At 28.9% G+C, this 26,705-nt stretch overlaps 1 protein-coding gene across 1 annotated transcript; it reads right to left on the bottom strand.

Annotated features, from left to right (window-relative positions):
- Positions 1-1,382: 1,382 nt before the first annotated feature.
- Positions 1,383-20,414, bottom strand: LOC111684397. Its single transcript, XM_046949332.1, has 4 exons — positions 19,530-20,414; positions 4,672-4,975; positions 4,294-4,604; positions 1,383-1,635 (listed from the first exon to the last, which is right to left on the bottom strand). The coding sequence occupies exons 1-4, from the start codon at positions 20,131-20,133 to the stop codon at positions 1,565-1,567; spliced, it is 1,290 nt and encodes a 429-aa protein (XP_046805288.1). The 5' UTR covers positions 20,134-20,414; the 3' UTR covers positions 1,383-1,564.
- Between the last annotated feature and the right edge of the window lie 6,291 nt (positions 20,415-26,705).

Below are 26,705 nucleotides of genomic sequence, written 5' to 3'. Positions count from 1 at the left end.
TTAATGGTTTGTATTAATTTAAAAGACGATTAGATTATTTAATTTTATAACTTTTTTGCTGAAAATAAAATTCGTCAAATTGTGATTTCGAAAATCGATACAACCAATTTTTTGTAATATTCAGTTACTAAAGCGTTTTTATTTCAACTAAATTTTTTTCAATTATTTCATGATTTCTTAAATAAAGTCTTAGAAGAATCATAATTTTAATTTTAATTCTACAAATTTCCCAAGCTTTGTCGGAAATTGCAAGAATTTTAGTTAAACTTTTTATAAAGTTCGGCTTTATTTTTGAAAGTCTCTAGATCTCTAATTTTGAAAAAGAAATTTCTTATTTTTAAAAGAAAAGATTTCCTTTCTGATCAAGAAGCAATTATTGGCAATGAGAGTCAGAAATATTGGATAGTTTCATGCCGGTTTTAATCTACTTTTTAATACTATGAGTGTATAAATCAGACTCAAAGAGCCTGATTTACAATCTTTATTACTTTCGAAAAAAAGCTGTCCGATTGGTATTTGATCAAATCATAAGAAAACGCCTTTAACATGTAGACTTCTAATACTAACAGTTTTTTTTTTAGAATATTAACATATAAAGTACTTGTTTTCAAATAAATGTAAGAGAATTATTCAGAATACTTTTTCAAACTTTCTTAAACCAATTAACAGTTCAACTCACATTTTTTATTAACTTAATACAATAGTATACGAAACTCTTTAAATTTTAAACAATTTTTTTTAAATAATAATTTATTCTCATAAAATTGAATTCATTTTTAACATTTCTCTGCTAAACCATTATTTTTTTTTCAAAGGTTAGGGGTTTTAAACATTCTATTATATTTTCAAATTATTTCACTTCATTACCAAAAACTAACTGCTCAATTTTTAATATATTATTTATTTATTAAAACAAATGTAAAAAAAAGAAAATTGTAAGAAAAAAGTATATAAATTATGAATTTATTTAGTTTGTAATAATTTATTTATTTATTTTACTAATTTATTTATTTATTTATTTATTACTTAAAACAAATATTGTTCTAAAATAAATAATAAAGAATAATTAAAAATAATTTTTAAAAATAAAATTTTGTTTTAGTTAATAATTTGTTAATGAAATATTTTAATTAATTTAATTGATTAAAACTATTTTTTATGTTTTAATATAATCCATTTTTTTGTTATTTTTAAGCTTTTTCAGCTTTTTATGCACTTATTTAATTTTCTATTTTTTTAATTACATATTAAACTCTACAACAAAAAACCTACTTGTTCTTTAAACAAAATTAAAACTTATTATTTGTGTGTGTTTTCTAACGCTAAAAAAATATTAAAAAAATTAACCTGCATGTTTTTGTTTTTGTTATTTTTTTTTTTGTAATTAAAAAAATGACTTAATATTTTATCAATGTTAATTTAAATAATTAAAGTTAATGATGAACTTAACTGTAACTAATTATTCTAAATATTTTCCATTTATTTTACGTTATGCAAAGTCCTGTTTTGATAAAGTTTTTTAAGAATTCCTTGAACTGTTGAAGTTTTAAATATTATCCTTTTTTTACTGTCTATAATACGCTGCATGTGGATTTAAATAGTTGTAAACCATTGGCCTTCGCGCTACATTTCCAGCTATAAAAATTTTTTAAAGTATGTTTAATTATATTTAAAATTCTCAGAGGGAAAATTAGTAATGGAAGTGCTGTTTTAAAAATCAGAAAATGCTGTTTATCTTAAAGTAGCACTAATTGCTAACTTGCGGTAATAAAGTTATAATACAATTAGTGACATGTTATTCACTTCTTTATGTGTATTTGGTACAGTTTATTAATGTTTTATAAAAGCGTTTTGTACAAAATTAATGTAGTTAAAGTTTATAATTTTTTTTTTAACTTTTTACATTTGATAATGAGCCAGAAGAAAAAGTGAATATTATCAATCAATACGGTGAGTTTTTATACCATTTACCTTCGTGAAAAGAGTATATAAGTATAAGTTTGTCATTACGTTTGTAATTTCTCAAATATATTTTACCGACCCCATAAAGTATATGTGAATATTTTGGGTCCCTATAGAGAGCATAGTCTATTACGATATGTCCGTCGAGCTATCCGTCTGTCAAGTGCTCGAGCTAACCAAGCTCTTCTGCGAGTTTAAATCAGCTACTACATAGATCCCGAATAACCTCAACCAGTTGACCTGCCAGGACAAGTACTGTGGGCAACTGGCCACCCGGAGTACCAGGTGCTCTGGTAAGACCTCTTTTTAAATCATACAAGGACTAAGTCAGGCACCTCTTTACCACGGGATTACAACGCACCATGACACTTCATCATGGAAACATGCCCCTGGGGGATGTCTGTATGTTTGTTTAAATCAGTTTTTGGAAGCTCCCAAACATCTGCGATATCCACATTTTCAATAATTCTGTTTGGCATGCTTTTAAAAAGATCGCCACCTCTGAAAAATTTCATAAAAATCACAACTTTTTCATGCTTTGATAAAAAAGCAACAACAACACTGTGTATCGGAAAAAATATGTATGTGTGTGTACCATACACACTGTGTGGATGTATTTGGTTTCACTGTTCTGTATATTTTCTTTTTAATTCAAGGGTTCAGTTATATGGAGCTAAGTAAAATAATCGACCAATTTAAACACGTTTTAATATGATTTGGTTCAAAAGAAACGTTCATGCCAAAATTTCTTTAAATCACAACAACGTTTCATCAATCGACTCTGAAAGTGATTCTGAGTCAAGCAGTATATTTTAAGCATATAAGCACAAAAGCATAATTCCCTTTCCACTACTTTCGAGTTGAAATAATTTTGTTAAACTAAATCATTAAAATCAGTACAAAGCTGAAAATAAATCCTTTATATCTAAATTGTTCTAGGCTATAGATTACACAGTGCAACAGTGTAATATGAACAAATCTATCGTGTACAGGAAACTGTGAACCATTAGTATTAACTCTGTGTACTCAGTTTTTCACAATCAGCTCTTATGCTCCTGTAAAATTACTTTTAAGTTTAAAGCACATACGATTTCAAAAGATGGATTTCAAAAATTATATGTATAAGAAATTACAAATGAAACTGAGAACCTCCGCTTTAAAATAATATGATTTTTTTATATTTTTTTTATCTAAGTATGTCAAGTAAATAATATTGATAGAATGTACAGATTCCCAGCTTACATTTGATACCAATATTAGCATCATACAACACATATCAATATGTTAAATGTTTGTTTGAAATTGAAAGACTTTGAAGTCCTTTTGTAAGGACATAAGAGCTAGGTGTTAAGTAGGGTTTATTTTAAAACAAATAGAGTTTGTCAGAAAATAAATCGTTAACAACATATCAAGATTCAAAAGTAATTACAAACATGTAAGTCATTACTAAACCTCTTCTAAGTAATGCAGACGGTGTGTTGTAGTCATTGAAAAGTAAATTGTTAAAGAAGTAAAAACCATTACCATTTTTTACTGCAGTTTTGCTAAAAAAAAACTCACAAACGAAAAAAGGTAGAATTTACTCTATGGAAGTACTAAAAGGCATTTTATAAGAGGGATGTCCTTTTTATTTGATTCCAAATTGACTGCTTTTCAACTTATTTTTAAGAAGTAATTTTTATGTTATTTTTTAAACGATTTGAAGATGAAATTGTAGTAATACAGACCACAACTAATTTAAGTTAAAAATATTAACATAAATAATAAAATATCAAGGCTAAAGTATTAAAAAATATTAAGGAAAGGAAAGGCTCTCCAAAAAAAATCGAAAATTGTTTTTTATAGATTCTAGGAAAAGTAAAAAAACATAAAAATTCTTAAACAAATATCACAGTTATTTTATTTCACGTGCATATAAATGTGCTACAACTTTAAACTTAAATTAAAAACAAAAGTGAACTACTTTTTCCTTTTACGAATTTCCATACCCAAAAATTGCAACGTTTCTCTAATACTTTCTTCGCTATTAAAAATTTTATCTTCTTCTTCATTCTCGTCATCGTCGTTGTCTTCACCAAAGAAATCCGTTTTAAATTTTAGACGTTTTTCATTTTCCTCCACCACTACCTCAGCAGCTGCTACTGCTGCCGCTGTGATAAAATCATCATAAGATTTTAACTTGTATAAATTGATTTTTTGTTTTGCTATAAATGGTGGTGAATGTTTGTGAGGAAATCGTGCTGTTATAGGTGCAAAGTGCTTAAGGGGTTCTGACAAAGTGCAATTTGAAATTTTAAAGAAAATTATATATGTTATGATATTAATACATACTTCTGGCCAGCCAAGAATCTTCACGTTTAACTTTTTGACCCAGACCAGCTGCATTTAAGGCTGCCAGCACCTGAGTATTATTTTGTATATCCGCTATATTTTGATGAACCGTACTTTCGGCTGTTAAATGCTCATAGCCTGGTTGTCCTTGTTGTGCCTGCATGGGTGCTAAAGCATGCATGGGCATACCACCACCATACATGTCTGCTGCTGCCGCCATATCAGGAGGAGCTCCAGCCATTGAATGCATACCATAATCCATGCTATAGGGCATCATGTAGGGTGATTGTTCCGGATATTGATACATCATTCTAAAATTGTGGTTATTTTTCAAATTATCCAATATAGGAGATGTTATTGAAAATATATTTTTCTTACTTTTCCGAAGCATTTTCCATAAGTTTCTTCATAAGAACCATAGCAGCCACCACAAATGCTATCTTTGATATGGCCAGGGCCTTAAGTGTTAATAATCCAACCGCTTTGGCTGCCACCATAGTCCAACCAAACGTAGTAGCAGCCAAATACATGGGTATATACATTTGCATTTGTTTCTTATCATCTTTATCCTTGTGCTCCTTAATGCGTTGTATAATACCATGTCCATGACCACCCCCACCACCGCCTCCCCCTCCTCCACTTAAGAGGCCGCCACCATCACCACCGCCACCACCCAGACGAGCTAAAGATTGTATTAATTTTTATATCACTACAACGTAGTATCATTAATAATAAAAACTACGCAATTCTTTTGTGTTTTCTTTCTTTTTTTATTGTTGGCTTATGTATATGAGATTTAATTATGATTGATGTTTAATCCTTGTATATGAAACATATCTTAGTATACGACATGAAATCATAAATCTTTTGATGAACGGTCAAGGATTAAGTTAATATACAATATAAATTGATGAACAATTTAATTTATATTGTCAATTTGGGTATAATTTTAGGTATCAACTTTTCAAACAAATTGCTGATTACATATTTATACTAGAAATTTAATTTGCAAATAATAAAATCATGTAGAATGAGAATGACCTAAATACATGTCATAATAAATTACAATTAAATATATATTAATTATAAATAAGTGAGACTATTATAAACAGCCGTTTCAAATCTTGAATGCCATCTGCATTAGGGTGTAGCTAAAGTAAAAGTTGCTGATGTTCGCAGCAAAAATTAAAATTTAGTTCATTCTAAGATACCAAACCTCAATTTTTTGTCATAACATCAATATTTGATGTTCGTGGATAGTTGTCTGGTACTTTTTCGAAATTCGGTACCTTTAGAAAATAAACGGATAAAAGCCGTACTTTTATTTGGTTTAGTATTTTTTGGATATTCCGACGTTTAAGAGGTAAAAATTTTTCCTATTTTGGGAACTTGCATAAAACATTGTTTCTTATGTATTGAGTTGTAAAGCTTTATATACACGGTTGTTAGATCTTACAATGTTGGCAGTAAAATTTGCGGAAAAATTACTAACAACAGTGTCAACTTACAAATTTTGTCTTGCAACCTTGTGAGTAATGCGTTTTCTGACAACGTTGCAAAATAAAAGTTTTAAGTTCACACGATTTCTAGACATGGTAGATCCTAGAGTAAATAAGTACCTATAAAAAAGGACCCCTGGTACCTTTTTTGTTTCAATTATATTCAATTATATTAAATATTAAATATAGAAAAATAATGTTAGGCATTTAGAACCTAGGGAAATTAAGAACCTATGAAAGAGTATTTCGAAGTTTACCATACTCGAATATATATGTCACGTTAAAGCCTTCTAACTAAAGACGATCTAGCAATGTCTGTCTGTCTGTCTGTCTGTCTGTCTGTTGAAAGCACGATAGAATCCGAACGGAAAAAAACTAGATAGATAAAATGTTCTACAAATATTTCTTTTAAGATTTGTTTGGTGCTGAAAATAGTCAATATAGCAAAAAAATCTACATAAATAAGCCTTATATGAGTCAAATTCTCTCTACCAAATTTTACAAGGATGGGTCCATAATTGACCGTACTCTCCTCAGAAAATGATTTTAACGCTCACTTCTGGCTTGAAAGTATGAGTATAGCGCTAAAATTTGACATAAATAAGGTTTTTATAAACACAAATCTCTCTATTGAATTTTATAAGAATCGGTTCAAAAATGACCCTTCCCCTCATATAAGACCCCCTTCATGTTCATAGGGAAGCATTACATTTACGGCATATAGTTTGATGGAGGGTATACATATAAGATTCGGCGTATCTCTTACTTATTATACCCTACATTCCTTTAGTGGGGTATATTGGGTTTGTGCTGATGTTTGTAACGCATGGTAATATTGTTCCTATACCCGCCTTAAAGTATATTAATCGGTTCAGAATTTTCTCAATTTATTTAGCTATGTCCGTCTGTCCGTCCATGTAAACCTTGTAATCAAAATACAGGTCGCAATTATAAAGATAATGAAATTTTGTTTATGATCTTATATTGTCCCAGGGATGAAGCCTTTTGAAAGTGGTTAAGATCGGTCTATTATTTCACTTAGCCCCCATTCAACTTAACCCTCGAATAGAGCTTGTAAACCTTGTAATCAAACTACATGTTGCAATTTTGAGGACAGTTCAATGAAATTTGGTACATAATCTTTCATTGTCTCAGAGATGAAGCCTATTGAAAAGGGTTGAGATCGGTCCATTATTTCACCTAGCCCCCATATAGGGCTTGTAAACTTTGTAATGAAACTACAGGTAGCACATGACCTTCTGTGGTACCGTAGATGAAGCCTATGGTTAATATGGGTCCATTATTCCATTTTTAGCTAAGATGACATTAAAGTTTGTAAATTCTGAAAATACTATAAAATTCCACTTTAATTCTACTAAAAACAATATAGGAATCAGTGGCGTATCTTATATACGAGTTCATGACAAAAAACTGTCTTTTTCAACGTAAAATGTTAGACTTTGTTGTAAAGAAACCCCCGTATTCATAAAGATATTAATCGCTTATTTAAGGTTTATTATGTACATTTTTTATTAAGCATTGGGTGAATGTTTACAAACACAAATGTATTTTGAAATTTCATCTTCTAAAAATAACAATGTTATTAATTTTGTTATTTAAATTATTGTGACAAATAAACTTTACGTAGACGACGATAATCTAGAAATAAATAAATTGCATGTTTAAATTCAGGGTTATAAATTTCAACTGAAAAAGTCCAAAAAAAAGTTTAAAATACTTTATATTAAAATTATTTAAAGTATTTTCAAGAACATTTTTATCCAAAAATGTCAAAGGACTCCGAAAGAAGACCGGATATACAAAAATATTTGTTTAATAAAGTTGTAATTTAATTTCAAGTAAGAAGAAACACTTGCGTATGACTAAAAGCTTGCTGTGCAGAAAATTTTTATATCGATTTTATATCAACTATTTCAAGAGCCTAAACATAACAAAACAGTGGTAGTAGAGTGGTGTTAAATAATTTAGTTTTTTTTTAAGGACAAATTATGCATTATTTTCAATACTAATATAAGAAAAAAAACTATTCCATTATTTTTTCTTTTGTGAAAATATAAGTTAGACATAACGAATGACCCAATTTTCGATATGTGTAACTGATAGCCTATTAATGCTGATGTCAATATTCATACATAAAAAAAGAAAATTTGTTTATTTTCCTTTCATAAAACCAAATAATAGCATCTACATATTAGACTGGCTCACATTTGAGTAGCTTTTATCAACATATAAGTATGTTTATATTTAAATTTACATTTAAAAAAGTCACTTTTCGTTATTATTTATTAGAATTTTACTTCATTATGACTGTGATGACATTTAAGGTACACTCGCTTACAAATAACTACTTTAATAAGTAATTACAAATAAAGCTTTTAAAAGTAGTTTTGTTTTAAAAAGCAAAAAAAAAAATGCAAAGAAAAACAAAATTAGTAAGCAATTTAATAAAATGTGGAAATAAAAAGACAAAACTCAAAATATACTACTTAATTATCTAATTATATGTAATTCATTATAAGAGTACTTAAAAATAATTCAGTAGTTATTGAAAAGTATGTGGTTATGTAAGTACAGTTCTTTGCCGAGATTTTGTTGAGATGTTACCCAAAAGATTGGAATTTTAGAGATAACCATTCATGAGTAAAAACATTTTAGAAAAAATATTATTAAAGCCGGCTTTATACGAACAGACAAGTAATATGATCTTTCAAAATTTTGTGTATTAGAGAACGGATGGGATCGTCTAAACACAATAAGTAAAGAAACCATAACACATTGAAAATTTGACATGGAAAATTTGACAGTCGTTTCAGTCAAATTAGAAATGATTCAAAAAACAATAAAGTTGCATTAAATCAGGGATGTATTTTTATGTAAAAACATACAAAAATACATACAAAATTCATTGTTATTGTCTTATACCAATCGTGTAAACCAGAGAAGGTCAATATTGCTATTACATAGCACGCGTGATGGGGTAAGAAAATTCTGCAGACGCTAAGTTTATACCAGACGTCGGCGCTAGTATTGTTCTGACAACGAAGATTTTCGGCAAATTACATGTACACAACACGATCGCATACGAACCTCTAAACAAGAGAATAAAAAATACAAATATTTTATTTAGTTGCTTGACAGCATTCAACAAAGCAGGTTGATGTCGCTTTGTTACAGAAATTGCAAACACAACTTGAAAAAACAAAAACAACTTGCAAAAGCAAGAGCATAATTTACAAAACCAACGTACACTCTAAATAATTTTCTAGAATGCATAACAATGAAAGTAAATAAGTTAGTCTTGTTTCATACTTTTTTTGTACATTTTAATTAGAAATGTTGTTTCTATGTAAAGAAATTGTCATTCTTAAGTACATTGATTACACATTGTTTATAAATATTCGCATTTTACAGTAATGCAATTTAATCTTCAAAATTAAAAATACCCAAATATGTTTTTCAGTGCAATTTCAATGAAAAAATGCCAATATTGTGAGTGTAGTGGTGATTTTTTTATCTGCCTCTCTATCCGCCGGTATATGGTTTATACACATACACTATAGGTTTAATTCTTTTTCTTTTTAAAATGTGCAATATCAGTTGGTTTGCTCTCAACCTGAAAAAGAAAATTAAATCAGTTGCTGATCAGCACTTGTCGAAACTAGGTCTGTGTGCGGCATTTTTAAAATACACACAGAAATACAACAACAAAATTTTGAGAAAGCCGAATTAATGTAGGAGAACATGAGTTAATAGTTGATAGTTTTTTATATATAGACTTTGATATACTCTGGCTGTCAAAATCCATAATAAATAATTTACAGTTAGCATATACTTCACAGTTTGTGGTCATTTTATTAGTATACTTTTAATTTGAATGGAATTCTGTTCTCTGCTGCTTTACTAACACAAATAAAACTATCAAAGTCTATGGTAGAATGTGTTTGAGCAACACTGGTGTAAACACAAAAAATGTAAATGACACGACTTTTATTCTTTTTTTTGTTAAAGGAATGAACATTTAATTTTACTTTTTCATTAAACTATACGTATGTAAAGTGTGATCGTGTGAAGTACTCTTAAATAATAGGCGATGTTACTCTCATTGTAGTGTTACGGACCAGAATCTAAGGTGAGAATCCCCAGACTGACAGACTTGCACACTACCAACTAACCTAACGTGGTACCCTATTTCCTTTTATGTGTATTAGCAAAATACTTTTAGAGTAGTTAAGGAGGGTTTCGATATTACAGTCAGGGTGATTTCCAGAAGATGGCTTCTTATGCGAAATAAGGTCAGTGATGGACAAAACTCTTAAGAATTCGAGGAGTGACTAATTTCAAATAAAACGAATTGCTGTTGAATTTCTAGAGATATTTTAGTTTATACAAAAACTTGTTTATGTGAAAATTCATTTTGAAGCCAGCTATCTCTGTTTAAATCAAATTTCCAACATAATATCAAGATTTTTAAAACCATTTCTATTTTCCATACAAAATGAGTCGGTCTAATAAACACACACAACATACATTCGAGTGAAGAACATTATTGTAAAGAAAAATTTGGAAACCCCAAAAAAAAAAAAAAAAAAAAATAGAAAATACATACATATGTCTAGTGCAAAGGTGATATACATGAGTATATTTAATGCTACATATATTTATATGATACGTCATTATTTTATACAGTCGACTGGATATAATGTCACAATCATCATCATTATTTGTTCATATTGTATAAATAATCCTTATTTGTAGATTTACGTATTCATACACAATCATACGTATTCTATATATCCTGCAGTTCTGATGATCTATAAAAAACTTGTAATTTTCCTAGCCAATTTACATCAATTCTTACAAAATTTGTATATGAGAAAAAATAGTAGAACTGGTCCTGTCTGTGCCTTTAGTTATTCCACTTTTGTATACCCTTCACCTTCGTGAGAAGGGTATAAGTTTGTCATTCCGTTTGTAATTTCTATACTATAATTTTCCGACCCTATAAAGTATATATATTCTGGATCCTTATAGGTATCGGAATCGATTAAGCCATGTCCGTCTGTCTATCTGTATGTCTGTTGAAATCAGTTTTTAGAGGATCCCAGATATCGGCGAGATCCGAATCTTCAATAATTCTGTTTGACATGCTTTCGAGAAGATCGCTATTTATCAAAATCGGTCGGTAAATAACGGAGATATGAGCAAAAAACCGAGACAACCTCTTTCATAAAAAAATGTCATATCTTTTTCATGCTTTGTTAAATAAGCAACAACAACACTGTTTTTTAGAAAAAGATGTACACGTGTGTGTATACTAATATGTTTAAAATACACTATGGTGAAGGGTATATAAGATTCGGCACAGCCGAATATAGCACTCTTACTTGTTGATAATCAGTTAATAAAATTAAAACTTCAAATTAGTTTAATATAAACTAAAAAAATTCTTATAATTCCAGGATTTTGAAATTTTAGTCCAAGTTTTGTGAATAGATTATCAAGCTACACCAAAGTAATACATTGACTATTTGTAAATTGAAGGAATAATTTTGTAAATTTATGTTATATAAAATATTTTTGGTCTTTGATAAAAGAACAACAGAGACATATTTAGGTTGAATCATTTGAATATTGAATACAGCGTTTGTAAATTTGTTGCAAAGTTGTAAGAAAAAAGTAGCTCTTATTGTGAATAAGTGAATTTAGCGTTAACTAAGTTTATGTACTCGGACTTGCTACTACTGGATTTAATAATTTGAATTATTTTTGTAGGCAAATATTTTGATGTGCTGCAAGTGACAAGTGACCAAATCACTAAACGTCTATATTTTGTTACACCTCTATAATGGAATATTTACACCCTCTTTAAAGTATACCGAACGATTCAGAGAGAAAAAACAAACATAATAGTCTCAAAATATTGTACCAAAAACCATTTAATTCTATCTATCATTAGGTAAATTTTGTTGTACCATTTATATTTATTTAAAAACAACTGAAAAAACTGATTGAGTTCATAAATATTTTGTTATTTACTTCCTTTTACTCATTTTCCTATATTTTCCATCCCAATGTATAATATTTTTTTGTTATTTCCTAATAATATCTTTTTCGTCATTTTGTTTTAAAACAAACCAAAAAAGAAGTCATTTGTATATTATTTATTGTTGAACTTATTACCTTGTTTCTACCAAAGTGGCGATAATATATTCGCTGTTTTTTTCAGAGTTTATGAAAACAGAACAATTCCTACATATGTATGGTTACCTCAAATGTAAAGGAATCTAAAATTATGTTGCACCACAATATATTTGAAGCATTAAAATTTGAAGGCGTGTCATAAAGTCCATGAACAGAAAATTGTGTTAAAAATGAGATCAACGACAACAATTAAAAAAAAGGGAAAATATAAAAAAGTCTATTTCTAAGAAAATTTTCTAATGTATTTCCCTTAGAAAGTCTAAGTACTCTATTACACTTTTTTGTGTCAAAACTTCATTGGACAACATGACAAGCCAACCTTAAAACATTAGATATAAGCCTTGATTATCACATAAAAGATTTTAATTTTGATAATAATTATTATAATAATAATTTTGATAATGACAGCAATTTAAATTTAAACCAAACATTTTATCCTCACCTTACCATGATTAGCCACCTCATTGGGTGGCATGTCACAATGTCACACTAATTTGAGTTATACCATCTAAGGAGGTTATTACAATTTCAAAAAGTACCATAATGTCTATTACATGACATTAAGTCCATGGATTTCAAAGAGTCCATTCCATCAAAAAGAAAATAGCCCACAGTTTTAAAATTTTTGCGTCCATCCAATGGCTGACTATCCAGGAAACTTTTTGAAAGCACAATATACATAAAATTTAGGAGCGATTCTTTCTTTTTTCTTAAATTCTAAACTATTCACAATATCCATGTACATATGACACTTTTGTCATTACGTTTTTTATCGCTTGTAGTGTGTTATAACGCTCATAGACATTATGACAAATGATTGTCGAGTGTTTAACTTGAGTACCTGGCATGATGCCCTACCCCACGATGGACTTTTTGATTCACTGGGTAGACTTGACAACGGTCTATGATATGAACAGAGTATACTCTGAACATATTTCGACAAGGAAAATTCAGAGGTATCACTTGTATATGATACCCTTCATCCATCATCATACAACCCAGCACACATCTTATTCATTCGACACATTCATAAGAGAAAAACATACGACACATTATTATTGGTAGACGGGTGGGTGAGGCCCACATTCATCCCGTACCATATGCAATTAATACCAACTCATTTCCAACGCTTAGTCCCACAGTCATAATCTTACAGATTATGCGGCACTAAGGTAACATACCCCCGGGGGGCATTATGACACGTCATAGTCATTCATACATTTCTTCAAAATTATCATCTTATCTATTTAAATTTCATATAACGCTATGATTGTTATTTCGTTGTGTTTTCCTTGTTGAAATGTTATAAACAATTCAAAAACGTTTGTCTAACACATGACTCTTACACCATGGAACAGACAAATAAATGAATTTATTATACAACACCACAGGTGAGATTAAACTTTTTTTGTAAAAATTTCATAAATTTAAATGATGTGACAAAAGTAAGTATGGAACTGACATTTCATGACAAAGACGTAAGAAAACTACTGTAAAAAATAAAATATTATTAGTAATAGCAAAAAGCTTGGTAGTAACTTTTAATTAGATGTCCTATGACCCGACTTTTGCGTCGGAATAAGAGCTTTTCCACCTTCTTTTCTCCTGGTACCACTCCCTCGCAGCTTGTGTTATCACTGTAATGTCATGTAAGCTACGTTCTTCTTACTAATAGGAGGATGGGAAGGTGTTTGGTACCCATGTACAGATGTAGGAGCATTCTCCAGAGTGTGGACAATATGTGTGTCAATATCACCGGGACAAGTAGTGCATTGTAGCAATTGGTTTAACTGAGTGGAATATGAGGTTACAGCTTAGCTACATCTGGTTTAGTTTTATCGATAACAGTATTATCAATCTGATTCCTAGTAGTTTGATCAGGGATTATCAATGTGTTGGAATCTCGTACTGCTGATAACCATCTTCCTTGCATCGTCGAAGTCAATCAGTCTCATATCGTTGTGGGAAGTTTCTCGGTGGAGGCAAATTTTACCAACAGTAGGACCAAAGATACCCTCCCTACCTATATTGGCATTAAAGTCTAGGGGAAAACCAAAATTTGTATAGAATTAAACTGGTGAAGGACCTTTTAAAAACCGTTTTATAGCAAAGAAACCGTTGTTCCTTTATAGAAAACAAATAATATTTATGATATCATTTTAAAATGTTATTTTATGTAGAAATAATATTGGAAACTGCAATTCATTTCCTCTCAATATTGTTTGTGAGTCTAAAAATTTTGTTTAGCAATTTTTCGTTAGTTTTATAGCAATTTATTTCATATTGAGTATTATAAAATGCAATCTGCAAAAATAAAATACAAACCGAACAAGTGAGATTGTTATGTCGGTGGTGGCCGACCATATATTAACCTTAACATTCATTATGTTACATTAAATATTTTATGTACAACATTTCCTCATAGGCGGCCATATAATGCTAGGAGCATTATATTGGACCACGAGCCAATAAAATCAATTTATGACTTATAATAGTAAAGAAAACTATTAGTTTAATAGTGGATATAGAAGATTCGACATAGCCAAACGTAATAATTTAACTAGTCTATTTTTGGTAACTATAAAATAACACATTTTATTGCCATGGTAAATAAAGTATTTGAGTACTGGCATTCTTGTAAGACGGCAAATAAATATCTTGCATTAAAGTGAAATGAGTAATAGGAAATAGTTCTTTGTAAAAGCAAAAAAAAAAAATTCTTAAATTACAAGGCAACAGAACAGAATTTATATTTATATTTTAACTAGAATATCATGGCCAAAGGGCCTTTATATGAATATATATAACTGCAATACAATTCAATATCCCATTAACCCCATTATTTCCATCTAAAAGTTGTCTTAATAAACATAAAAATTTACTACTCAATATTATTTATTGTGATTTTCAAATCAAAATGAACAAACAATAATCTATATTTAGGACAATCAATAAAAAATCCCTTCGGTGCGATTTTCCAAAAATACTATAGTCTTTTGACGCTTCTACACAGACATTTATATATTTTTCAAATGTAAAAAACGCTCCAGCCGCTTAGGCGTGATTGCGGAACAAACAGACTTATACATAGAGATGAAAACCGGTAGAAGAGTACCGAAATTGATACAATCCGTTGTTGAAAGTGAAGTAACCACGTTTGTTAACATCTAGACAACGGAAATGCATAAAATTTAAATAACATCAAATTATTAATTTGACAACCATCGATGTAATTTCGATAACGCATTGTTGTCATTATAACAACGCATTCTTGTCATTTCGAGTATCCCTTTGCAATGTATTATTGTGACTTCGACAAAGAATCGCTGTCATGCCACATTATTATTTTTTTTTACTAATTTGATAACATCGTGTATTTTTTACTTTTGTTGTTGATTTGAGAACTTTCTGTGCATGAACTAAAAAAGAATGTTATTGAAAATTTATAAACACTCTGATGTCGATTTGGTACGAGGCTAGTATAATTTATTTCTTTATTAAAAAATACGTTTTTTAAAAATAAAGCTTAATAAAGTTATTGATAATTTTTTGTAGAAATTTTGCAAAGAAAATGTATGTAATGAACCTAAAAAAGTAATTAACATCTTTTTGAATACGGGGGATAGTGTGTATTAGGGTATTACAATAAAATTAGATTTTAATGAACTCTATTTTTCCAATCCAAAAATATTCGTAACTATTTTCATACAAAAAATATTTTTAAAAACGGAATGAGTTATAACTAATTCTTTCAAATAATAAATGTCAATTCAAGATGATTTTTTCCTTTTTAAAAACAACCTTCAGAAATTATGTATAGAAAAGTATTAAGCTTTGTTTGAAAAAAACTTAAACTTGTTAAGAAGTACATATAGGCAATTTCGTGTCAAGTAATCCTACTTCTAAAATTTGGAAGTAGTACTATTTAATAGAAAAAAATAACTTTATTGGCTGAGAACTGCGGGACACAGTGCGGGACAAAATTTAACAATTTGGTCATATAGGGTTTTATTCAAATGAGTGTAACTTTTCATTTTTTCCAAAGGAGTTCTGATTGCTATATATTTATTGTTTCTTAACTTGATTTTTTTGTTTGCTCAAAAGAAAGCTAATACAATTTCCTTTAAGGTCTTTACAAACCCATAATGGGATGCGTGTGTATTAGTTAAAATATTTATACCCTACACCACTATAGTGAAAGGGTATTATGCGTTTGTGCTGATGTTTGTAACGCATTAAAATATTAGTACAATACCCACCTTAAAATATACCGATCGACTCAGAATCACTTTCTGAGTCGATTTAACACAGGTCGCAATTTTCAAGATAATTTGATGAAAATTGGAATACACATTTGACAAAGCCTGTTGAAAATTTTTAAAATTGGTCCTTTATTTTACCTACCCTTATACAACTGAACCCCCGAAAATGGCATTTCAGTTCATAATTATGTAAAATATAAATGTATCTCGATGAAAGTTCGCACAACTAAGTTTTATATAAGACCTTGCCAAATTTTGAAATGATCGGACTTCAATTGACTCTAGCCCCCACACAAAGCCCCCTTTAGAAAGTGACTTGAATATCTGCAATTCATTTATTAGAACTGTTATTGCAATTAAATTTAGCACAGACAAATATTATATGTTATATAAATATCACATAAATACAAATCTATGCAGCCCATTTTTTTTGGGATCGGTCCACATTTGCTCTTATTCCCCATATAAAGCTTCTTTTAGAAAATAAGTTTTTCGTCAATAGGTCGCTTAAATAAATCGAATCGAAGGTATTTTTCAAGATAAATGATTTATTATGAAAAATAAACCTAATTTAATATTCATAACTGGTGTAGGCTATCATATTGTCGGCCAAAAACGACTATACTTTCTAACATGTTTTTTTATAGATATCGCACTCACTAGTTTGCCATAGTTCGCTATAAACATTATTTAAAAACATATATAAATGACACAAAATATTTATAAGGATTGTGACACAGAAAGCTTAAAATATCTTTGATATTTTTAGTTGTTATTCTTATTCTTAGAATATTATTAGTTTCAAAATAGAAATTCCAATAATAATGTTAATATTTTATTTATATTTTGTTATAGTCTTTTTTACGAAAATACTTTTTATAGACATTGAAATAACATAGAAGATTTGTCATTTTACTTGTTGACATTACGCAGTTACTACAGTTAATTAGGTTTTCTTTCTTTAAGTAGAAATATCACAGCCATGTCACACATTATTTGGAAAAAAGCACATTATTGATGATATGGTTATTATTGATAGGAATGAAAACCCTTCTATTCAAAAAAAAAAAACGGAAATATAAATTGACATAAATATACATACTTAATATGTGTGTGTAGTAGTGAACATTTTTTCGACCTTATTTACATACATTAGTTCCTTGTTTTACTTTGTACAAAAAAAAGAAATTCTGTATGATTGACTAGTAATTAAATTAATAGAAAGTGACAAATTAAAAATTCAAATACTTTCGTTTAATGTTAAAGAGACATTTCAAGTACAATTGACAATTATTTGTTTTTGACATGAAAATAAATTTGCAACTTAAGTACATATTTTCGAATGTACTTAATGTAAAAGAAATGTTAGTGTCATTAAAAAAAAAAAGAAATTTAATCTAATAAAAATAATGTACAAAAATGAGAATAAGAATGTTTAATGCATGTTTCCGCATGTACTGTAATCGACAATGAAAACAAAAGCCTTGTTCGGAGGTACGGTTGTATTGGAACTAGGTGAAATAATGAACCGATTTTAACCATTTTCAATAAGCTTCGTTCTTCAGGAAAATAGTACGTGACAAATTTCATCTAATTATCTTAATTTTTTTTTCAAAATTGGAATATATATGAAATTGGTTAAATAAAATCATCTTAAGTCATTATATAAATTTGAATACAAAAATGTTGAAACATAAGTTTGAAATTGAGCTTTAAACAATTTTGGAACATAACTTCGATTTATCGATAAATGATTTCTTCACTTACTTTTCAATGACTACTACTTACCGTAGTAATGCATTACTTTTTAGTACTCTTATAATGATTTACATATAATACTATAAGTAAGTTCTTAATTTTGAGTTTTGTCCTTCTATTTGCACACTTTATTGAAGTAGAACCTGTGTGTGTTTTTCACACACACATAAAAAATAACTTTTATGTGAAAACCACTAAGTATTCGACGTACAATTGAAATATAAAACAAGAGGTTAAAGTCGGGCGAAGCCGACCATAAAATACACTACACCAGTATACAAATAAAATGTTATTTAGTTTTTATAATAAAGCATTTAAGTTGAATTGTACCTTGCATTATATATACTTTAGCCATTTATTGTTTAATAAAGCTGTGGATATTTAAGTAAAATTTTGATGGCGGCTTTTTATAGGGGCTAGGGTCAATTGAGGCCCTATAATTACTAAGTTCATGAGGGTCATCAAGGCTAGTAAAAAACTTGGTTTTGCAGCTTTTTGTCAAGATAAGAGTATATTAATATAATTATGAACTTAAAAGCCCTATTTGGCGGGTTTAGTTGTATGAGGCCTAGGTGAAATAATGGACCGATGTTAACTATTTTCCGAAGCCTATTCGTCTACGGTACTATAAAAGATTATTTGCCAAATTTCATTGAATTAACTCCAAAATTGCGACCGGTAGTTTGCTTACAAGGTTTACAAGCCCTATTCGGGGGTTCAGTTGTATGAGGGGCTAGATGAAATAATGAACTGATGTTAACCATTTTCAATAGGCATCGCCACGGTACTATTGAAGATCGTGTACCAAATTTTATTAACTTATCTCCAAAAATGCGACCTGTAGTTTACCCCCTATTCGGGGGTACAGTTGTATAGGGGGTCAGGTGAAATATTGGACCGATCTTAGCCATTTTCAATAGACTTCGTCCCCGTGACAATAGAATTTCATGGAACAAATTTCATTGAATTATCTTCTCCTGTAGTTTGATTACAAAGTTTACATTGATGGATGGACGTTCTGAGCCGATTGGTATACTTTAAGGTGGGTATAGGGCACTAACCCAATATACCCTCCCCACTAAAGTGGTGTAGGGTATAAAAAGTAATTTACATGTTTAACACACTCACTAGTGTAGGGTATCATATGGTCGGCCATTCTTTTTTTAGCATATACTAAAGCCAACTATCTACTTTTAAAGTTTCTGAACATCTATTACATATTTTAAGTTTTATAATTCAATGCATAAGTGTACTAGAAAGTGCACTTCAATATGTTATAAAAGTGTGTGTCCTTTTAACTATAGAAAAAGTTAAGTTCTTATTTCGATTTTTTATGTTCAATATTTTTTTTTTCTTTTCAAAACATCAATCATAATGTAGAAACTATTTACAACACCAACTTAATCCGCTTAAAAAAGAAAACATTTTGTAATTCCTCGTGTTACCAGTTAAAAGAAAATAAACATATTTTCTTTTCCTTCATACACTACTCTACCTGTACTACTTCTGGCTTTTTTCAATAGTGCCACTTCAATGTAATTGTCATCATCTTCTGCTCGTTGAACACTGAAGACCATGGGACCAACCGGTATGCGAATGGCATTGCCACTGATGAAATCAACAAATGTCGACATACTGCGACCGGTTTCAGCTGACTTTAAATTCAATTTAGATTTTGTTTTGTGGGTCGACGATGTTGGTAATTTCACTAAATCTAAAAATCCAAATTTAACCGTTTCACCACGACGATATGAGCTTAAAATGCCACTGGCCAAGGAATACAAACAACTGGCATTATTGGCACACTTCCATGAAAGTTTATCCACAAAATCCGTATTAACATGAGAGGAAGTTGTTGCTGATGATGATGATGAGGTTGATGTAGCGGACGAAGAGGATGTTGATGATGTTGCACCATCACCGTCTGTTAATTTGTTTAATAAATGGCTTTCATGTTTGTTTTTATTTGTATTAACACTATTTGCACCGCGTGAACGTATTTCTGATTTTACTGTTGGCACTAACACACAACACAAATATAAAGTTAGCAACACTGTTATCGTTTTGAATTGCTTTCTATAGAATTTTTTATAAGCCATTTTTTTTAAAACAAATATATCTTTTTTTAATTTTACTCAAATTTGTTTACACTTAAGGATTTTCTTTTAAATAGTGTTAGATCCCAATGGATTTTTCTTTTTTTGTTATAATTCACACATTTATTATCCTGGACTAGAAATGTCCAGACTTCACTTTGAAGCGATAAACGCGTTCGCGTATTATTATTGAAAAGTTATTCGGTTTTTTTGCTTCTATTGTTATTATGGTGTGAGTTTATGGTTGTGGCTGTTCAATGTCGACTAATTATTTTTTCAAACTTGCAACTCAGTTTTATTGTCTTTGTGGCACCAACTATTAAAAAAAACTAAAAGCGTAAGATAAACGCAAATAGTGGGTATATAGAAGAATGCTACAATTTATAATTTTTTTCTTATAAATAAATATACTTTTGTTGTTGCATTATTATGATTAAATACAAGTATGTACTTTTAGAAAATGCATACATATCTTTCTATTGCATTTTATAGTTTGAATGCTAGACACCATGGGATGAGTTACCAAAAGTTTGCACTGAAACTTATTGCTTAGCGATATTTAGTAATTTAAGGAATTTCAAAACACATATATCTATAAAATTTTCTTCTGCACAATTTGATAATGCAACTAGTTAAATACTGTTAGAGCGTTTTTAGGGGCTGGACCCAGTATGGAAATTATGACCAATTATAGACCGACGGTAAAAAAATCTTTAAGCTAAATTTCTGTACATAAAAGCCATATTTCAGTCAAATTTTGTACCGTAATTTAGTAACAAGTAATGTGTGTTTAAGTGATTTTCTCAAAAGAACCTTGTATGGGACCGACCACACCCATGTTATGAACTGATCTTTAAAAAATCTTGAAATATAATTTTTGTATACAAAACTAATATTTGCGATAAATTTTGTATCAATAGCTTTATTTGGTAATGAGTAATCTGCATTTAAGAGATTTTCGTAAAAGAACCTTGTATGGGAGCTATGACCAACAATGAACTGTTCGGAAAAAAATTGTACAGTAATATTTCTGTATGTAAGAACAATATTTGTACCAATTTTTATATAAATATCTCAAATTGGTAATGAATTATATGCGTTTAAATGATTTTCGGGATGGGACCTTGTATGGGAGTTCGGTCCAATTTTTCACCGATTCAGAAAATTTTTTCTCTGAATTAATTCTATTGACAAAGCATTTTAATTTGTAAAATTTTATGATGATATCGATTTTCATTTCTCTTTTCCGGAAATATGTACTTTTGTATGGAAGGTTTTGATTCATAACTTTTCCCGGTGTAAACCGATTTTGCTCATTTTCAATACCAAACTGCTTAGGATAATAGTAATTATTTTCGATGAATTTGGATGACTTCATTTACTTAGTTTAAACGTGAGCGTGATTTAGGCAGACAGACAGACAAAAGCTAAATCGACTCAGAATTTGATAAGGACCCAGAATATACTTTGTTGAGTCTTAGATGAATATTTCTTGGTGTTACACACGGAATGACAAACTTATATATACCCTCTATCACCATTGATGATGGTGGAGGGTTTAAGAATGGCAAGACATTGGACTTTATTTGATTATAGCCCCCATATAAACATATCAGTAATGCTTTGGAATTCTACATATTTGTCCATAGCTCCCATATAAAGTACATTAGAAAAATATACTCTAACGCTTATAACTGTTTTTAAAATACCAGAATGACAGAAAAAAACACAAAAATTAATATAAATCATTTATGAAATTTGACAGGAATATTTAAGAATCAGCCCATAATCGGTCATAACTCCCATATTTTAAATAACATCGTGCAACAGTCATTTTTTCACATCACATCTTAATCAGCAATTAAAGGAGATACGATTTCAAAAGATGGAAGTCCAAATTTATATAAAAATGTTGGTATTAATATCAAATAAAGCTGAAAACCAATGATTCAAAATAATTTGATTTATTTCAATTTATCAGTTTTAAAAAAGAAATGGAAATCTTAAAAAAAATGTCACAAAAAAAGAGTAGTTAAAAGTTTTTTAATTATTTTTTTTAAGTGCGTCAAGTAAATAATATAGATAGAGTGAACAGATTCCCAGCCTCCAATATTGAGATTTTGTATGATTTTTCTTCTTCTCATTTTACTCAATACAAACCATAGTGAATGATATTAGATTTAATTTTCTTTTCAAAGAGGGTTACTTCTGAGATATTAATTACACCGCACAATAATAAGTTGGAAAACAAAACTAAAAAATAGTTAAACATATCGTTTTCATTTTAACCAATGAATATAAGTGCAAGTTTTTTTCTTTCTTTCTTGCGTTTGCCTCTTTCTTTTTCTATAAAGTTTGGTTTTCATTAAAAAAAATCTGCGTGTACTTTTTGAACAGCATCAGTAATTGCAACAAGTTGTTTTGTTTGCTACATTTATTGAGAGGGTGATGCTAAAATTGCATGTTGCATAAATATAAAACATCAGCTGTAATTTAAAAGCGTTTAGATTTTTTAATTCATTGATTTAATACTAGACGGGCATAACTCCAAAAATATACTTTCAAGAAAAATTGAAATATTTTATATATGAAATATTTTTGAAAACATTAGTTTTAGTTGAAACGTTGTAATAAAATATTAGATCTTTTAATAATTCAAAAAATTTAATTTAAAAAAATATGTAGAAAATAATATAAATAATTTTGTAATTGAGTATATTTTTTGATTTATGTCTGTCTGTTTGCAAATGAGCGTTATGTTGTAAAGATCTAATCAAATCTTTGGTCTGATGAACCTGCATATGAATACGTATGTACGTACATTAGGGTTATTTTTATTAGCAATTTTTGCAAATATTAAAAATACCAAGACCTTGTTGTATCCGAAGAGATGTTAAGGACAAAAATATATTATTTTTTCGCGATAGTGAAAAAAGTTCTGTTACCAAATTAACTTAAATAGCTTTTTATTATGAGGACAGTATTGGCTAAAAGCTAGTGCTGTGGTATTTCGCCTCCTCAAAAAAGTTATGACCCTAATGTATATACATATGTGGTACATACACTTTAAAGATGTATTTACATATGTGTTGAAAATATCAAATATAATATTGTACATTCAACTCTTTTTTAAATTAAATAAAAAACGAAATTAAAAAAAACACGTAAATTTTTTTTTTATGTCAAAGTCAATAAACCATAAAAATGGCTTTTAAATATAAAAGAAAATAAATTAAAATTAAAAGTTTGCTTAATAATATAATATTTTAAAAACAAATCTTTAATATAATCTCCTAGAATTGAGAAGAATTCAGAAACATTATTTTTAAATGTTTAATTTATATTTTTTGATTTTTATACCCTTCACTTTCGTGAGAAGGGTATATATAAGTTTGTCATTCCGTTTGTAATTTCTATAATATAATTTTCCGACCCTATAAAGTATATATATTCTTGATCCTTATAGATAGCGGAGTCGATTAAGCCATGTCCGTCTGTCTGTCCGTCTGTCTGTCTGTTGAAATCAGTTTTTAGAGGACCCCAGATATCGGCGATGTCTGATTCTTCAATAATTCTATTAGACATGCTTTCGAGAAGATCGCTATTTAAAATCAGCAAAATCGGTCGGTAAATAACGGAGATATGAGCAAAAATCCGAGACAACCTCTGAAAATTTCATCAAAAAATTGTTAAAAAAAGCAACAAAACAACTGTACATAGAAAAAGATGTACACGTGTGTGTGTAGATGTATTTGGTTTTATTCAGCTGTGTATTTTTTTGTATGTTTGGAATTCAAACATACAAAGTATACACAGCAAAAAAATATGATTTGCATTTTTTGTTAAAATAAAATAATTTTCCCTTTTGTTTTGCAAATGTATTTTTTGATGAATAGAAAAAAGTATTTAAAACGTTTTCAATTATATGAGAGTAGATTGTGAGTTATTGTACAATAATTTTTATGCGAATAATGTAAGTTTGAAATTTAAAACTAACACAAATTTTTTCCAAGTGCTTTTTAAAACAATTTTTTTTTACGATAAACAAAAACAAAATCTACGTCTCGTCTATGTTTACCAGCAATGAATCAGAGGTAGAAGTCGACCGGCTTCGACTCGGAGCTTAGCCGCCGCCAAACTATATTTAGTTGCTTGAGCCGCCGCCGAAACATTCGGCTTAAATCGACTCAAATTTTTTTAATGTTTTTATTAACTAGACTGTAAGATCAATTATGTTTAAAATACACTATGGTGAAGGGTATATAAGATTCGGCACAGCCGAATATAGCACTCTTACTTGTTTTTAATTATCGTTTTTTACTAATTTTAAAATTTTTTAACAAAGTTTGCATTATTTTGTTATTGAATTTTAAAAAAATATAGATATATTGTTATTATCATTATTAACGCAATATTTTAATGAATTACAAAATTTGGATAATGATGTTTGAAATAATGATACATTTGAATCTATTTCATACAAGATTTTTCATAAATGTATTGTTTAAACAATAAAATAAAATGTCTAAACAAAATGATCCGAAATAAAGCACTTCCTAATCAGTCATTACTACAGTACTTCTATGTAATGATGACGATAAGTAGTTGTTATTGAAAAGTATGTTGATGAGTAAGTACAAGTCATTACCTATTTTTGGCATGTTTTGGCATTTTTTTATAATTTAAAGTGAAATAAATTAAACATATTTCAGTCAAATTTGTTGCAACTATTAGAAATTTAAATCTACCAGTATTTGAAGTTTTTTTTTAAGTTATATAGGAGGTGGGCGTGTCCTTGCACCGATTTTTTAATATAAAATGTTTCTTAGTTAGACTATCAGACACTTATGTACAAAATTTCATAGTCTTACGATCACTTCTCAAAAATCTACATAAAAAGGCGTTTTAACACGTTTTATATGATGGATATATGAAAGATGGGCGTGTCGTTGCCCCGATTATTCAGAATTTTTGGTTGGATAAGCTACATATCTTAATTTGGGTGCATTCTGATAAAAAATTTACAAAATATTACGGCTTAAAAACAGGTAATGACATACATTACATGTTATTTGTAAATAATTACTAGACTCATTCTTAGTAATGATAAAATACAGTGCAACTAATTTTGATGATTTTAAATATGTAACATTTAAAATTTATGTCTTTGTCATTTTTATAATGAAGTAAATTGTTCTAAAAGTTTTTGAAATATAAAAATATTTCGAAAAATACATAGATAATTATTTTTCTAATTACAATTAAAATAATTAAAATGTATGAATTCCCTGAAAACGGCTGTGGTACAAAATAAAGCAAAATCACACTGCGTATTAATGCTCAAAACCGCTAATTTTAATAAATTTTGTTAATTTTAAAAACAAATATTCCAAACATATGAGTTTGGAAGTTTTAGGTCATTAACAAACCAAATTTCCCTTTTTTAAGAAACTATGACTCTCATTTCCTTAATTTCTATCGTTTCGAAACACTACAATGAAAGTTTAAAGGTTAAACGATAATCGGCCTATGCCCTGAAAGTATCGAATAAGACTCGCGAGTATCACGGTAGTTGTAAATATCAAATAGTTTCAAAAAAAGTACCATAGTACTAATATTGCCATCCCTGATTGTTATTGTTTACGTTTTCAAACGTTACGTTTTATACTAGTCTCTCCTGCTCATTTGTATGGCGGTCAGGTGAACAATAATTGCTGTATATCTAGAATTACAGTAGGGTTTTAATATTATAACTTTAAATGTAAAAAATTTTAAGTAATGTTTATTTTTGGATGATATATTATTTTCCACGATTATGCCAAGTTATTTCGTTTATACGGCTGTAAGCAACATATAGATTTATATATTTTTCTAATGATCTATTTAAAATGTTTAAAATAGGTCCATTATTACAAATCTATCGAATGTGGTTATTGAGCTCACCAAAAACTGCCGTATTTTTCAATAATAGTCCTCATTTGATCGTAGCCCACAAACAAAGCAGCCTTCGGAAGGAAAATTTACACAATTCATTTATAAATTCACCTTAAATCAATTTTGTGTAATTTTGCGCACTAATAAAACATGAATTCGATTTAAGTCGCCAGGTTTTACTGTATTTAAGAATTTATAAGAAACGATGAAGTACATTTCAAGAATATTAGTTTTACTTGGAATTATGCAATTATGTTGGTAAAATTCATTTTCCACAATAATATTTGATATGAACTTTTCAGAGTAATTAATACATAAAATTTGGTAAATATTGTGGTTTTGTTGATGATGTTATTTTTTTCGTGTTTTCTTAATTATACTGCTATTTCTCAAAAAAAAGTTTAAATATTATTTCTGTATGTTATTGTTAAAGTGCAAATATATTTAAATTTCACTTCTATTAAACATATTTAATTGACAATTTAACATTGTTAATAAATAATTTTTAAATTATTTAATTTAAGATTTTTCTCCACTCACCTTAACAGACAATTTGCATTATTTTTTAATTACACTGAAAGAAAAGTAAAAAATTTAATTAAAAGTTCAACAATATATGTCATGTTTAAATACCATAAATA

Source organism: Lucilia cuprina, chromosome 4 (assembly GCF_022045245.1).
Source record: "Lucilia cuprina isolate Lc7/37 chromosome 4, ASM2204524v1, whole genome shotgun sequence".
NCBI classification, from domain to species: Eukaryota; Metazoa; Arthropoda; class Insecta; order Diptera; family Calliphoridae; genus Lucilia; species Lucilia cuprina.
This window is presented reverse-complemented; position numbering and strand designations above follow the sequence as displayed.